At 39.0% G+C, this 17,013-nt stretch overlaps 1 protein-coding gene across 3 annotated transcripts in view; it reads left to right on the top strand.

The window, feature by feature from the left end:
• ELMO1 (engulfment and cell motility 1) overlaps window positions 1–17,013 on the top strand; it is a 533,930-nt gene that overhangs the window by 503,834 nt on the left and 13,083 nt on the right. For all 3 annotated transcript variants that reach the window (XM_089687036.1, XM_089687028.1, XM_089687045.1), the window contains one exon: window positions 14,479–14,586. In XM_089687036.1, the coding sequence (XP_089543162.1) occupies window positions 14,479–14,586 (108 nt within the window). The remainder of the gene's footprint in view (window positions 1–14,478; window positions 14,587–17,013) is intronic.

Raw genomic sequence — 17,013 nt, 5'->3', positions numbered from 1 at the left:
CTGGAATTTTTTTTTACTAGCAATGGTGGCGATCAGTGGCTTATAGCGGGATTGCGTTGGGCATTCTGACACTGGAGGGAACTGATTTGGTGTCAATGACCATCCCCAGTGACACCAATATAGTGATCAGTGCTAATAAAAAGCACTGGTGCTGTATAAATGTCACTGGGCAGGAAGGGGTTAACATGTGGGGCGATCAAAGGGTTGACTGTGTGCTGTTTTACACTCTGCTGTGTGTGTACTTTACACTGTAAGCACACTGCTTTGCTATGCAGAGCCATACAAAGCAGTGTGCAGGAGCTGACAGGGGAGAGATCTGTGTTGTTTATACACAGGTCTCTCCCCCGTTGGTAATACTCAGAGATCGCCGGGGGCCAGCAGGGAATCACCAGCTGGGACCCGGTGATTGACAACCGAGGCCGCGAATGGCAGCATCCACATGCCTCCTACCCGGAACTGCAAAATCAATTATATATACGTGATTTTGTGCACCAGTGCCACCATGTAGCAGTATTTGTGCTCTAGGGCGGCGCGGAAGCGGTTAAACGCCCTACAAGCTCAGAAAAATAATTGATGTACCAGAAATATAGTGTGCCTCCTACTTTCCTCTTTGACATGACAAAACAGCTGTGACTTCCAAGGCACGTGATGTCAGCCCTGTGCATGTCATTTATGATGGCTAACAAAGAACGCAGACCTCATCTCCTCTTCATCTCCTCTTCATCTCTATACACAGAAAGAGTGCACAAGAAGATATCGGCCTCATAACATTCTTGGTGAAGGTGTTTTTTTGAACTTATAGAACAGATATAACAAAATACTTTCAATGGTGTATTTAACAGACCAAAAGAGCGCAAATAAGCTCATTGTGAGGGGTTACGTACACATTAATGGCCTATTTATGTGTTTTTATGGATTTTGTATGCAAATTAATTTCAGTCATCGTAAAGGAGTTGAGCAGGCTGTATTATCATTACTGTTTTTCATTTGCCTCTTAGCTATCCCCAACACATGATATCTAGCGTTTATTACGTTTGTTAATATTAGTCCACTTCAATCACCAGTGTGACAATGCATTCTAGTGCAGGCTGGGTTCTGCTCTAAACTGGGCCACAGGTAAGAAGAGTTAAAAAGTCTGGGAAAATCACTATACTCAATATTTATTTTATTTAGACAAATTTCCATTCTATACTAAATTGAGTACACATTTTATAACACAATCATATATTTCACTTGGGTTTTTTTATTTTTTAGGAATAAATGAACATATCTTTGCAGCCACATATCGAATATAACATTCTAATCCTTTCTCCTTTTTTGAAACCTCCTCTAAAAAATAGGTAGTATTTTAGGCTGGGACAGGGTTAATCAAGCCTTAATATAGGTTAGTGCATCCCATCATTGAATTATGTTGTTATAATATTAACATACAATTTTACATATTAACAGCTAATGCTAAACCCTAAAGGAGGAGGCTCTTCCCCCAAAAGGTGCTGGCTGTATTTGATGATCTTAACCCATAACTATGAGATTTTTTTTAATAGGCACTCCTCAGTACAAATCCAAGAGTTTGTCCCCGAAGGTCTCCACTTCTACCACTGGCTGACCATTGTTGTTGTCCTCATTTACCAGAAAATAATATGCAAAAAATGAACAGACGACAAATGTTTATGAACATTTGTTCTTCATAATAGCCAGTTATGAGTTCTGCACCTCTGCTTGCACCTCTGCTATTCTCTCATATATTTACAAGCATATTAAAGTGATTCTAAGTTTTTTTTAAATAGCAAATAGGTTATACTTACCTGCTCTGTGCAATGGTTTTGCACAGATAAGCCCCGATCCTCATCTTTTTGGGACCCCCACTGGAGGTCCTGGCTCCTCCTCCCAGCCAAGTGCCCCCAATAGCAAGCCTTTTGCTATGGGGGCACTCAAGCAGGCTCTCTCCCGAGCCACCCTCCTGTAAATGGACATTGTCCATTCACACAAAAAGCATGGCTCTGCCTCACACAACGCTCTCTCCTCATTGGCTCACTGGCTGTGATTGACAGCAGCAGGAACCAGTGGCTCTCGTTGCTGTATGAGCGAATGAGGAGAGAGACCTGACTCTCATGCACATCGCTGGACCAAGATGGGGCTCAGGAAAGTATAAGGGGGGTTGAGGGGGGAGCTGCAGCCAGGTTTTTTACCTTAGTGCATAGAATGCATAGAATGCAAGACCTTCTGCCTTTAGAATCACTTTAAGTATAGAGATTTGCAGATTAGCCACTAGAAGGAAGGTAGGTTGTTCACAACAGTTATTCAGCCTCTTGTTTCAATATCAGTTGAAATTATATATTTAGTAACAGGCAACACAAGCAGATTGTTTTTAATGAGTCCACCAACTCATAGACTTACATTGTGTAACACTGCCAAGCAGGAAGCAGAGCCCGAGTATGTAACGTGGAACTATGGCTTTCCCTATGAACAGTAGAGGCCTTATTATCACATATTGGTAGGATTATTTATGTTTAGCTGATTTCTTTTACATGCGTATTGAAAATATTGTGAAATGATTTTGAGTTTCATTTAGCAACTTTGTAGTGTGGCAAATGTCAAAAAGAGTTTACCTTTAATTTGCATCTTAATATGTCCCCTTTAAAAACAGCATTGACATTTTTCACAGTGTACACTGTGAGAGTCACTAGGCATAGAAGAATGAGAACACTGGTTTAACCCAGCTTTAAATATACACGTTCAATGTTAACTGGAGCATGAAATGTATCCCAGGGTGATTACTCAGTTAGTCATATGGAAGGCAAGACGCATTTTTTTTTTTACTGTGAAACGCTTGACTACTGTTAACCACTTGTAATGTTGTTATGATTTGCACTTTTATGAGTTTTTTTATTTTTATTAAATCATGTCTTTATTTTCCATTTAATAGCTTAGGCTGTGTGTGAGTGTGTATTTTTATTATCCATTCAAAGAAGTCTTCCACCTAAAACCATCAACAGCTTTCAGTAGGCAGCTGATAAGAACTGCCTACATGTTAGATAACATTTGTATTTGGAGCTCCAGGCTCTTATTGTATAGTCTATGTACATCTGTATGGTGTTGGAATCCCTTTTTGAAGTTTTGCTTAAAATCTACATTTGGATCACTCTTCAGAGAGAAGTTAACAGGCATTGGAGAGGTATTGTATGACCACCTCGCTGCCTGTTTTAACTCCTTGAACCCCACACTAGCACACTGCAATAATTCCTGCTGTGCCCATGAAGCAGATCACAGAGGCATGTGTACCCCCAAACTGGTGCCTTTGCAGATAAAGTAGGGGGGTAAAAACCATGGTGTTTTACTGCCCCTCAAACGCTAGTGTGAATGAGCTCCAATAAGATTATTAAAGGTTTTTTTACATTGGGGTTACAAAAAATTAGTAGAGTGTCATGTCACGTCATGTCATTGCTGCCTCATCACCCTCCATTCCACACAAAAAGATTTGACTGGAGGATTTATTTATTTTTTTATTTCAGGTACTTATATAGCGCCGTCAGTTTACACAGCGCTTTACATACAGTATATATTGTACATTCACATCAGTCCCTAACCCTCAAGGGGCGTACAATCTAAGGTCCCTAGCTCACATCCATACATACACATATTAGGGCCAATTTAGACAGGATCCAATTAACCTACCAGCATGTCTTTTGGAGTGTGGGAGGAAACCGGAGTACCCGGAGGAAACCCACGCAGGCACAGGGAGAACATGCAAACTCCAGGCAGGTGGTGCCGTGGTTGGGATTCGAACCAATGATCCTAGTACTGTAGGTGGAAGTGCTAACCACTTAGCCACTGTGCTGCCCATTCATTATGCATTGGTAAAGGTCTGATACAAAATATTGCATTAGAACAAAAACCCTATTATGTAAGTTAATGTTTGAAGCCAACCTAATGTTTTTTTTGTTTTTTTTTAATGCCAACCTAAAGTTTAGTAAAAAAAAAAAAAAAAAGATCCCCCTTTCCTTATTGACTTTCTGACCCCCCCCCATAAAAAAATAGAACACAGTGTCACCAAGACAGGAAGACACAACTGTAAAATTTGACACCACTTTTAATTTTTCACTACTCTTTTTAAACCAAACCAGAAAAAAAAAGTCTGAAGCCCGGCTCTAAAACTGTAATAGTAGATATATTAAGTATTTCAGATGTAAAACCTGATGCACCAGTGCAAAAGCCTTGAGTAGATCAAGTTTGGTGCAAAAAAAAAAAAAGTATCAACAAACTTTTTGGAGGACTTTTACTTTTACTTGATGACTCTTTAGTATGTAGGCAAAAATATATTTGGCAAAAAAAAATCTCTTTCCAATACTTGCATGTTTCACCATGTTTTGACTCTGCTGTGCTGAAATCTCAAGCAGTTTTATCAGCCATGCCCAGCTTTTCTCTGTGGACTATAGAATACTCCCATTTGTTATGGAGCTGAGGGGAGGGGAGGCGTTCTTTTGTCCAAATCAGGAATTGAGTACAGCTTCTCCACACATAGAGAACAGTGAGGGATTCTGTATCCTGAAAAAAAAGACTAATGCAGCTGCCATTTCTAAAGACTGGTAAGCATAGAGAAATATTAAATGTATATTTTGGGCTTTACATGCACTTTAACTTTCCTCACTATTCTTTCTCTAAAGTGACAGCATGAGTATAATTCTGGCATCCTCGTATCTTCGAGGTTGCCTTGGAATACCCAAAATTCAGAGAAATTCTAGCATGAAATTCTTGACTTTTGCAGAGAAAAGTCAAATTTTAGCACATCTCTTCTTTCTGTTCTCTGTTAGAGACTGAGGTGACCCACTCTTTGTGAACCAAGAAGGGGTTGATCCAGCACTGAAAATCTTAGCAGAAGTAAAACTACTGAAAATGGTTAAAGAGTATTTTGGACATATTGTGGACAGCCAAGGGTGTCTTTGTTACTTATAGGCTGTAGTTTAAAATTTGCCCACCACCCCATGGCAGATGTATTTTTTTTGCATTTCCGGGTAGGGAGTGTGTGCACGCCACCCTACCCAGGCTGCATTTGGCTCCTGAAGATGTCAATACCTGGGTCCCGGGCGATGATTTTCAGCGGGGACTCGGTGATCATCGGCAAACCTGAGAGGGGAGAGATCTGTGTGTAAACAACACAGATCTCTCTCCTGTCAGCATGGACATGCTGCTTTCTGTCTCTGCACAGAGAGATAGAAAGCAGCAGGTCTGCTTAGTAAAACACAACACAGTACACAAAATCACTCCCTAACACACAGTTAACCCTTTGATCGCCACAGATGTCAACCCCTTCCTGACCCGTGTCATTAGTACAGTGTCAGTGCCTTTTATTATTACTATATTGGTGTCACTGGAGATGTCATTGGCAGTTAGTCAGCCCCCCCCCCCCCCCAGTGTCCTAATGCCCACTGCAGTCCCGCTATAAGTCGCTGATCGCCACCATTACTAGCATAAAAATAAATAAATACAAATTCCAGTATATATACACCGCCATTTGTAAATGCTATAACTTTCATGAAAACCAATTAATATACACTTATTGGGAAGTTTTTTTTTTTTTTTAGCAAAGACATGTAGCAAAATAAATGTTGGCCTAAATTGATGACGAAATAAAAATTTTTTATTGGATATGTTTTTATAGCAAAAAGTCCAAAAAATTTTTTGTTTGTTTGTTTTCTTCAAAATTGTCAGTCTTTTTTTGTTTATAACACAAAAAATAAAAACCGCATAGGTGATCAAATACCATTGGAAGAAAGCTATATTTGTGGGTAAAAATTTACATAAATGTTATTTATGTACAGCATTGCATGACCACGCAATTGTCAAAGTAACGCAACGCCATATCGCAAAAAATGGCCTGGTCAGAAAGGGGGGTAAATCCTCTTGAGGGCAAGTGGGTAATGCCTGATAAACATAGAGTTTTCTTTTTGTTCAACCTAGCGGGTTGGCTGTGAGTGTTGATTGGATGCTGGTTTTCCAGCATGCCCCTTCAACAGAAGCCAATTCTTAGATCGGCTTCTGTCGGAAGGACAGTTGTACATATGGTCTGATTGTCGGCTGCTAACCTGGCCAATATGTGGACTGTGCACCCAGCTTTGGAGAAAGTTTGGTGAGTAAAGGGTTCATTTAAAAACTGCTGTCAGGATAGGTCTCTCAACGAATTGTTACTCAATGAAGCTTAAATAATTATGAGGCAATCTCTTATAAATGAGCTATATAATAGTGGCAGTAATCAGTTCTTGCAACAGAGAATCCATGTAAACTGCATGGTATAATCTTAAAATATGCCATTTCAAACCATTAAACTTTAAAAGTCTTTATTATAATAATTTTTTCATCCAGCTGTAAATTGGTGTCCTTTGAAGAAACTGAAGAAGCAAACTCAAACTTTTATCCATAAAATGTTATTAAAAATTAAATGCAGTGTCTATAATCAAAGAGTTTCTCTATCTAACACTGCATTGTAATTTGTCCATGCTGAATAGGATTTTTTGAAAATATGTTAGAAAAAAATGATGATGGACAGTGGAACTTCACAGCACATATTTGCCGTTTATTGGCGCAATCTTCCCTAATTTAGAAGGTTTCCCAGTGTTGGGGTATAGACCTTACTATTTGTGCCTGTACCAACTATGTTGTTATTGACCCTTATTTTATGCTGATAGCATTTCTAAATAGACAAAATGTAATATATTTCAGCTTACCAGTTCTTACATTCATTTTCTCTTTTTGGCTTCTCCCCCTAATGTTACTAGTGATTATTCCAGTAACACTCATTGCACTGGGGTGACAACACTCACTCGGAGCAAGAAATGTGGTCCCAGAACCCCCCCCCCCCATTGTTGTCTCCATAACACAAAGGCGGTGCTCTCTAATCCAGCCATGCAAAGCAGTGTGCACAAGCTGACAGGGAGGAGAACTGTTTTGTTTACAAATAGTTCTCCTCCCCGTCAGAGATGCTCGGCAATCACCGGGCGCCGGCAAGTAATCACCAGCCGGGACCCGGTGATTGACAGCTGCGGCTGCGAAAGCCCCTACCCGGAAATGCAAAATCACGTATATATACATGATTTTGCACACCCGTGCAGCCCTGCAGCAGTATATCTGCTATAGGGCGGTCTTAACAAATGTTTGCTCTATCTGGCTGGATTCAGATAAGGGAGAGAGGAATAGTCCTAGTCCAGCTCCCGGTTCCCCTTGCTTAGTGTTTCTAGCCTTTATTAAGCTCTGTACCATTTTCTAAAAAAAATAAAAATTAGTGGGAACATTGGTGATCTTGAGAAAACCATTTATGCCGCCTTGAAAAAGATTCTTCTCCACCTTCCCTCTATTGAAAAAAAATAAAAAATAAATTATGCCAAATAGAGCAATTTTATGAATATATGGAACTGTTGGGATATTAATCAGATTTTACATTTTTTAAATACATGTCCCTGCATGTTAAAATATCACAAAGTGCAGCACAACTCAGAAATAATATATAAGTAACCTGTACAGAATGTGTATAAAATATTAAATATGCAATCACATATAGAAATAGAAAATTAACATGCCAAGATATAATACATCTTTCTATACCCCGCACAAATATATCTTTAATAGTGAAAGCAGTCCTTCAAAATATATCCAGTCCAAAATCTCTCTCTTAAACCTTGTGTCTCCTCAATAACATGATTAATCACTGTGTGCCACCACCTCTCACTGCTGACACTTACCTCAAGGATTGACCCACATACAAGTAAGGTCAATATGTGCTTTCCCACCCATCTGGGTTACAACTCAGCAGCAATCCTCAAAGGAACTATTAGCAGGTTTAGAGCATCATATATCTCAGAATCCAGCTCATTCAGAAGGAATCAATCATCCAGTGCACTAGATAAAATTGCCTTCACATTGTACCCTTAAGGATGACTGTTGGATGTAAAAGATGGTTGACCTTGGATTTCTGGGCGTGATGACGTCACATACTCCCGCCCTGACGTGTTTCATCATGTGACACAGTGACTTCCTTATAGGATATGTCCCTGTATGATTTCCAAGTATCTCCTGTCTACAAAACAGTTTTTTTGCCAGCATCTACTTGGTGTAAATCATTATTCGTCAGTCACTTTCTACTTCCAAAATACACACCCAATTGGGTATGATTTAGGTTCAGTTTATCATGTCAGTAAAGTCAAACTGTTAGCAGAGTTACACGTATAAGTGTCCTGCATGTCCTCTCAGGTCACATGTAAACTATTGTTTTAATCAGGCAAATCTATTCAAATTTTACGTATTTACATTATTTGCATGTGTATCAAGTAGCAGTAGTATACCACTATGGGACAGTTCTAGTTTGGGAAATGCTGGAATTGGGGATGATTATTTTTTAACTACCTCATGGGTTTGTTAGAGTTGTGTGTAAGAGTCGGTGAAAAAATTGCTTACAATTCAGTTCATCCAGACAATGACCCCTGCTTGATAATAATCTGATTAGCTAGCCTTTTGGCATATAACATAGGACTAAAGCCACAATATGTTACCGTACCTTGGGTCAGGTTGCCATTCACACTTTCCAGAATGATAGAATTTTTATATGCCAGCATACACTTTTATCGTAGTCTAGGGGCATACTATTGTTAACCATTCTGTGAGGAACCATATTGCTAGTTCTTGGATATTGCGAAACTTTGTACACTTTAATGGTTATGCAGCCAGTTTATTGACTGCTGAGCCAAAGACTTGGTATTTTACTCATCACACATCAGTTCATTGGTTTGTGTTTGTTATACATATGCAGTATGCTGGGACCCAGTGGTCTGAGGGCCTTTACCCCATGAACCATGTCTTATTAGCAATATATTCCTTCCCTATATGGTGTAAAGTCTGTGGAAACTTTGATGACTTTTAAATTGGGTTATGTTGACATACTTACATATATCTATTATTCTGTTTTGCCTTGAGCATCTTTATTAAGCCCCCATCCATTTTCATAATTTATATTATTGCAGCTTTGTACTGTCTTAGTGGCATTTAAGGCAAAGACAAGGGGGTATAATGGGTTACATTGAAGAAATACAAACATTAAATAAAAAAGTAATGAGTATGAACATTAAAATTTGTAGAACAAATGGACAGACATAGGGAAAACTGTGGTAATGCTGTACACAGCTTTGAGAAGGGAGGAGTTAATGATGGGATTTTATTTGTGCTGAAGACTGCTCTAGACTGACTGGGTCAGTCACTGGTCATAGTTGGGTGCTTGGGTGGGCAGAGAGATGTCCCTCCAGTCAGTTGCACCCAATGGTGGATATTGGCAGTAGACCTTCTTAGGATTTGGGCTTCTGCCTTTCTGGAAGGAGCACCTGATGTCCAGAAGAATGCACTTGTGATGGTAGATTAAGAGGCATTTATTGATAGTGACGACAAATACATCAATCCAACGCATTTTGGGAGAAAAGACTTTCCCTTCTTCAGGGCTGTTGCTGCATACTATTAAATAGGAAAAATTCCCATGTCAGTTATATATTTTCCAGGTTTTGGAGGAAACAATTACAGATTGAACGCTGTCCTTCCAGGGGGGTTATTACTCTCAATAAATGCCTCTTATCTACCATCAAAAGCACATTCTTTTGAAAATTGGGTGCTCCTTCTTTTCTGTTATTCCAAGTTAATGATGGGATTACATTTGTAGGTAAAGTTCTTAAAACATGAGCAGGTAAAGTTGGGCAACAGGTGTCTGTGTGTGTGTGTGGGGGGGGGGGGGGGGTAGCCACACTTGTGGATCACAGGGTTCTGTTCAGATATAGGGTTACAAAAATATGTACCTATGTAGGTTTTGATTGTTTCCCACTGGTTGCTAATCTTTGCCCTTGTGAACGTTCCCATTAGACGGTGTGGGTTGCTTTGATGGTAGTGCAGTTGCCATTATGTTGTTCTACAGTTAGTAGGAAAATTGAAACACTCACATGGAATTTGAGGTGACCTAAAACATTTTAATTACATTTTATATTTTATAGAAAAAAAAACATTTTTTATGCCTTCTGTTGCCATAGAACATTCCCACCATCGAATCGTTTAAAATCTTATGTATATTTCTACAGTTCATGCAGAATCAATCTTCTTGGCCTTTGGTTGATGAAATAATGGTGGCTGTACTACAGCCTTCACAGTCTCCAGCTGTATTCTATGCCAAGGATTACCATGACATTGAGTTAACTTTTATCATAACCAGGTGATAATTTGCCTAAAAATTACCTCACCAGTTTATAGGTGTTATTTGAAAAGTGCTATTAAGCATTATTAAACATTTTAATGCAGTGCCTACATTCTTATAGCTGCATTCAACCCTATATCATCCTCAATGAACTTACTATCTGGACAGAGTCCATTAATACACTTCCCATAAATCAAATGAACAGATTTAGGTGTGCTGCTGTCTAGATTTAATCATGTAATCCAGAATATAAATCAGCTATCTGCACAAATGTCAAGAACTAGAGTTAGGATTGCCATCAGATGATTTCTTGTTACTCCTTTATTTCTCCTTGAGAAGAAATGCTATTATTTTTCATCTTATCCAGTCTATCTTACTCTTGTTGATTTTTTTTTATTATGAAAAACAAGCGTAACTATTCAGCCTACAAATTTTATCTTTCTCAAATGGCCAATATAATTACCTAGATATTTGTTTGATAGTTTGAGCTATCATAGTTTAAATTGATCATATAAAATTAATTTTAGAATCTGCTATTGGAGCTGCTAACTGACTTTGGGGTTATTAAGACTGAAGAGCGCAAAATCTGGTGCAGCTCTGCTTAGAAACCAGTTAGCTTCCAGGTTATTCCTCTTTTTGGTGTGTGTCAGCAACTAATGTATTTGCTTGTTAGCTTTTGGGCCCCCACTTGCACTTGTGTGTTCCCTGTTTTATTGATATTGAGGATGTGAAGGCAGCACCATGACCACAGAGGAAGAGGGCATTAGGTGGGGAACAGCAAGAAGTAGTGAAGTTCCAGCAGCTGGAGTGTACTGCAAAGTGGGCTGCAGTGATCAGGAAGGGTGGATGATGAAGTGGCAGACCATCTGTGGATGCCACCAGCTGGAGAGGAGGAAATTTGAAGGTAGCAGCAGCAGCAAGGGAGTATTTTTTGCAAGGGGCAGCTTGCAGAGAACTGGAGGGAATAGTCATCCTAATCCAACTGACAACACTTTCCATGGGTACAGACCACTGCTGTCCCCAGGTTCAGTCTACAGAACTCTGCATTATGGTCCTTTTTTTAATTTATCTTCTACCATCAGCAGATTTGTGACTTGCAGCTCCTACCTGCAGCATATCAGTACCACTTGGATGAGGAAATACATGACCCTGACACCACAGAGTTCAATGGGAGAAGCACCTCAATAAGACAAGTTTGCAACAAAAAAACCTGCACTCCTCCTCTTTACTTCCCGCTTTCAGCAGCTTCCCCTATTGCAACATTCTCTTGTTGCATCAGCCACAACATCTGAAGCTTGTATTGATGGAGAAATTCTTGCAAAGGGTTTGAGAGTCTTCGGATAAGCTACATTAAGTGTGAAAGATGGTCAAGGCACCACGCTGAGGAGTATCAAGCTAAGGCATGAACATCTGCAGAATTCTGCTAAACCCACAACACCATTTCCACAAGCAAGTGGTTTATCTGCAGCTCCTGAATTAACAGAAAAAAATGTCCCCAAATCACACCCATGTCAAGGATCCTAATACTGGCTTGCCAAACCTACTGGCTTTGCAACTGCTGCCATTCCACTTCATAAAATCGGTCCCCTTGCAAGAGTATATGGCCTGTACTACATCGCTGTGGAAGGTGCCCAGCTGCTACTTTTTTCCCCAGAAGGCTATCCATACCTTGCACTAGCCTGTGGAAAGTAATGTATCCTTGTCGCTGGACCATGCTGTTAGCTGGAGGGTAAATGTGACTACAGAAGCGTGGTCCAGTAAGCATGAGAAGGAATGCTGTTAAGTGTCCTTAACAGCACACTTGGTCGGTCTTCTGGTCACTGGAAAGGATGCAGCACATGGTACACCACTGGAGTTGTTGGAACCATCATGTGTCTTCTCCGATGGTGGCAGCACAGTCAGCTGTACCCCTTCCATCTCACTGGCCTCATCCTTTAACTCCACGGAACCAGCAGTCAACACCAAGCACCCTAGAGCATATGCAAAGCCCTAAGCTAAATGCAGCATTCTGTGTTTTAGCTTGTAAACCTTAGGTACATGAGCCACACTGGACCAGAGCTGTTGGCAGCTGCTGGGTGAGAGGTGGTTAACCGCACCTCACCAAACTGCTTGCTGTACTTCACTTGGGAAAATCACACATGTACTTTGCCTAATACACGTCCTCAACCTGGTGGTGCAGTGGTTCATCATGAAGTACCCTGGCTTCCAGGATATCCTTCATCAAGCCAGAAGGATTTGTGGCCACTTTAGGTGTCAAACCTGGCTATGGCTTTCCTGACAGAAATGCAGCATCAACATGAGATGCCTCTCAACCACCTCATCTGTGACATCCCCACATACTGGAACACAGTGTTGACAGTGCTGCAGAGACTGCAACAGTATGCCATCAACAAATACTTTTGCAATTATGGTGTGAGGTCAGACTCTGGGGGAGGGGGGCTAAGGTTCTTTTCACCATATCATTGGCATACCATTTAGGACTTTTGAAGAAGTGACCAAAAGGATAAGCTATGACAAGGCAGGAATTAGGGACACGATCCCTCTTGTGATCCACCTGAAACATTTTCTATGGTCTGATGGACTGGGCACTGAAGGCACAGCACTATTATGTGTTAAGCAGAGAAGGAAAATGAGGAGGATGAGGAATGTTGGGGTGCTGATGGTGAGGAGGGGAAAATTTGGAAGACTTTAACAGGGGGGTGTCATATGAGGAGTTGTACATGGGTGAAATTGTTGAGGACATTGTTGTCCTCAACATCACTGAGGGCATGGGATTTCCTGCTGAAGGCAATTTGTTTTGAATTGTCTCTTTATACTTCAAAGGTAACTCCTCGTTTGTGTGGAAAAATATAGCAAATAAAACCAAAAATATAGCATATAAAATTGCTACAGAAGCTTTAATGTAATTTATATGGTATTTAAATTGCCTTTTCTTTTGAACCTGCAACTGCTGTAATTTTCTATGAATTCAATACAATATGGAAACCTGGAGGCATTCTGTACACAGTTGGCATACAGAACTCCCCCAGAAATATAATTTCCTGCTTGTGTGAAGAACTAATTTGGTTTCTCCTTCCTATATGACATTCTAACCAAGCTGCTTTACATACTGCACTTTCCAGCCACTGTACAGAATTTAAATAATACACTGTAATTCAAGATAACACCTGCTTCATCTCTCTCTCCTATATTGTATAGTCCAGGCACTATACAATATTTGTGTTTATTGTATCTTAAATAATGTAATTAATGTTTGTTGCAAGATAAAAGCTGCTTTGTCTCTCTCTCTCTCCTTTATTGCAGCCTAACCAAGTCACTTACATACTGTGCAGCTGCTTTACAATATTTGCAACTATTGCCTCTCAAATAGTGCATCCTAATTCTTATTTCAAGATGATCTCTGTCCCGTGTCTCCCTCATATACTTCAGGCTAACCAAGATGCTTACATACTGTTATACCACTGTGCAACATTTGTTGCTATCACATCTTAAATAATGCACTCTAATGTTTATGTCCACCTTGTCTCTCCATCATGTATTGCAGCCTAACCAAGCTGTTTACATACTGTCAAGCCACTGAACAGTATTTTTGGCTATTGTTTCTCAAATAATACATTGAATTTTATTTCAAGATGAAACCTGCCTTTTCTCTTTCCATTTGCTGCTTACTGTGGCTGTTGTCTTTTAAATAATATATTTCAAGCTAAAGCCTGTCTTATCTCTCCCTCTTATATTGCTAGATATTGCTAGATATTTTTTTCCTTATGTATTCCTTTTTATTATAGTAGTGACATTTATTTTTTTCTGTAATAAAATTATTGGATGCCAGGATGACATCAGTACGGAGACCTAAAGTGCTAATATTTCACAGTTCTTCCATTTCCAGTCATTAGCTAAGAAGAAAAGAAGAAAAAGCATCAGTATAAGAGGCATGCAATTAACATTTTCACAGAGAGTTCAGAAATGCCAACCTGCATATTTCTCTAATGGCATCTTTGAGTCATGTGAGGCCCTAAATTCTAACTAACTTCCTAAACCTAACCACCCCAAATGATCACGTTTGTGGTAGCTCTGTTTATCTTATCAGTAGCAGCGGAAACCTTATATCTGTATCCCTCTCATATATTGCAATATGAATATATTAATTCTGCTATATATTGCAGTATAATACTTAGATGCTAATCTTTATATTTTATGCTTCTGTAACCAGAGTTTCCTTTGTAACTCTAGTGTTTAGCAAATTTTTATGGTTTTATTTTTGGCAGATAAGTTTTGGTATTGCCGGCTTTCACCTAATCATAAAGTGTTACACTATGGAGACTTGGAAGAGAGTCCTCAAGGGGAGGTACCACATGACAATTTGCAAGACAAATGTAAGTAACTTGTTAAATTTTATGAAAACTTCATAGTTTACACTTACAGTAAGCGGATAGCAAACCACATGTAAAAATGATTTTATTTAAAATTAATTATTTTTCTATGGAGTTTAATACTGCTTCTTGTTACATTAAGTCTGGCCATAGAAATAAAATGGAAGAAAAAAAAAAGATTCCTCCATCCACACAATTGAGGTGAAAAGAGAGATTCTCCTGCTTGAGGCATTGTCTCTGTCAGCAGGGACTCTCAGCTGTCAGAATACAGTGGTCAGCATATGCATCCCATCAAGAAAAATTTTACATTTCCACTTGACAGAAGTCAATCGTTAAGTTTGTTGCTCACAAAAGCTTTGTGGAGTGTATAGTGATTTTGTACATTGATCTAATTCTGGTCATGGCAAAAGAAATAGCATTTTTAAAATATTTTTTTAAGTCATGTAATTTTTTTAAATATCAAAATTTTGCTTTCTGCTTTTGTGCCAGCAAGAGGAACTTTAGACTCCTTTTAAAGGCTCTCAGTTTGCTTCTTTGATTCAATAATCCTGTGTTTGCACAATTCAATTACTCATTAACCGTGATTCATGACAGTGATTGGCCCTTCATAGTATGGCTTATTATGAACTTTCATTCAGACAATGGCATTGATTTACTAAAACTGGAGTGTGCAAAACCTGGTGCAGCTGTACATGTGAGCCAATCAGCTTCCTTTTTTTTTTTTTAAAGCCTACTTGAACAGGCTGAAGTTAGAAGCTGATCATTCACAGCTGTACCAAATTTTGCACTCTCCAGTTTTAGTAAATCAACCCTAATGTGTTCTTCAAAGCATGCAGCTCTTCTCTGTTATCTGTTTAGTTAACCTATCAACCATGCAACAACAGTTTAAAAATGTATATACGTAAGACTTAAAAATAAATAAATCCAAAGCTGTAAGAGTATTTCTGCATTGTGTGTTAGTTGTACAGGAGTCAGTAGGTGCAAAGGATCTATATGTAGATTACAGTTTGTTTTCATTAATTTGTTACAATGTTTGAATGTAATTATATGCAGGATATAAATGTGAACATTCCAGTATAAGTAAGCATTAGCTGTGAAAGCACAGTAATGTGTGTGGTGTTGTTAATATTAATGATGATAATTTCTAACTTTAGTCAAAATTACAGCAGAAAAATTAGCACAAAGGGCAATACTTACTATTAATCCTATGCGTCCTTCGTGCTGCTGCTGCCTCCTGCATGCATTGAATCTTCCTGCATTGATTCCCCGCTCTGCTGCTATAATCTCTCAGTGTGGTGGGGATAATAGAACTAACGGACCTATGACAGGCACTCATCAAGAGTACCCTGCTATGCTCATGCATTCTGCCCACCTCCTCTGTTCATAGAAGCTGTACTATCACTTCTATGAATTAAAAATGGTCTGTGAATGGTGGATGGGTGGATTAATGAAAGGCCTGCCTTCTTGGTTCATAGATTGTGTTTCATTCACAGAAGTGTTAGTACAGCTTCTTTGAGTGGAGAAGGTGGGAGAAAAGGGCAGGCATAGTTGGGCATGCTTGATAGGTGCCTGTCACAGATCTGTTGTCTCTGTTAACTCCTGCCAGGCAGCAGCACAAGGGACACATTGAATTAATAGTAAGTAATGTCCCTCATACTCATTTTTTTAAAATTCTGACTAAACTTATGCTTTAGTAATAATAGTAATAATAATGTTGCTATTTGTTTATCCAGCATGTTTATATTTTGGAAGTGGCCGAACCGTGCACCCCTTTTTCTGAGATAGGCAATAGGAGGACTTTGCACATAATTTATGAGCTTGTGGATACCTCTTATGATCACTGCTATGCATCTGTTGTATAGAATATTGCATTATATTACATATTATTTTTCTTTATTATTTAGCTTTTGTTCATATTATTTATTCATGACTAGCAATATAAATCATTTGAGATTTGAGTTACGTGAGCGAAAGATTAATGGAGAATCAGGCTTCCAAACCTAATAATAACACCTTTAGCACAGATAATTGGTCACCACTCACTTCATTAGCAATAAACCATTGATTCATATATTAATGTGACAGCTGTTTTACTGTACACTTCACCCTCTGTTTATCTAGGTGAGATTCTGGTGCCTGCAAGGATAACTACTAATGCTTTAGTCATTGGTACTTGCACTTCTATGTAAGCCAAGATCTCTTAACCTTTCTAAACTGGCTGATTCATTTCATACCAGAGAAAGAATAAATAGAGATGAATTAGTTATAACTGTTGGCTTTACATATCCCAACATATTTTTTTCTTCTACAATGACTAATTTTTCTATATACATCTCATGTGTACATACAGAAGTAAAAAAACGGGTGAAACAGCACATTAATATGGTCACATAGGGTGACATGACCTATTTTTTTTCCAGGCATTAATGT

Source organism: Staurois parvus, unplaced genomic scaffold, assembly GCF_062004578.1.
Source record: "Staurois parvus isolate SC_StPar_1 unplaced genomic scaffold, SC_StPar_1.0 ptg000020l, whole genome shotgun sequence".
NCBI classification, from domain to species: Eukaryota; Metazoa; Chordata; class Amphibia; order Anura; family Ranidae; genus Staurois; species Staurois parvus.
This window is presented reverse-complemented; position numbering and strand designations above follow the sequence as displayed.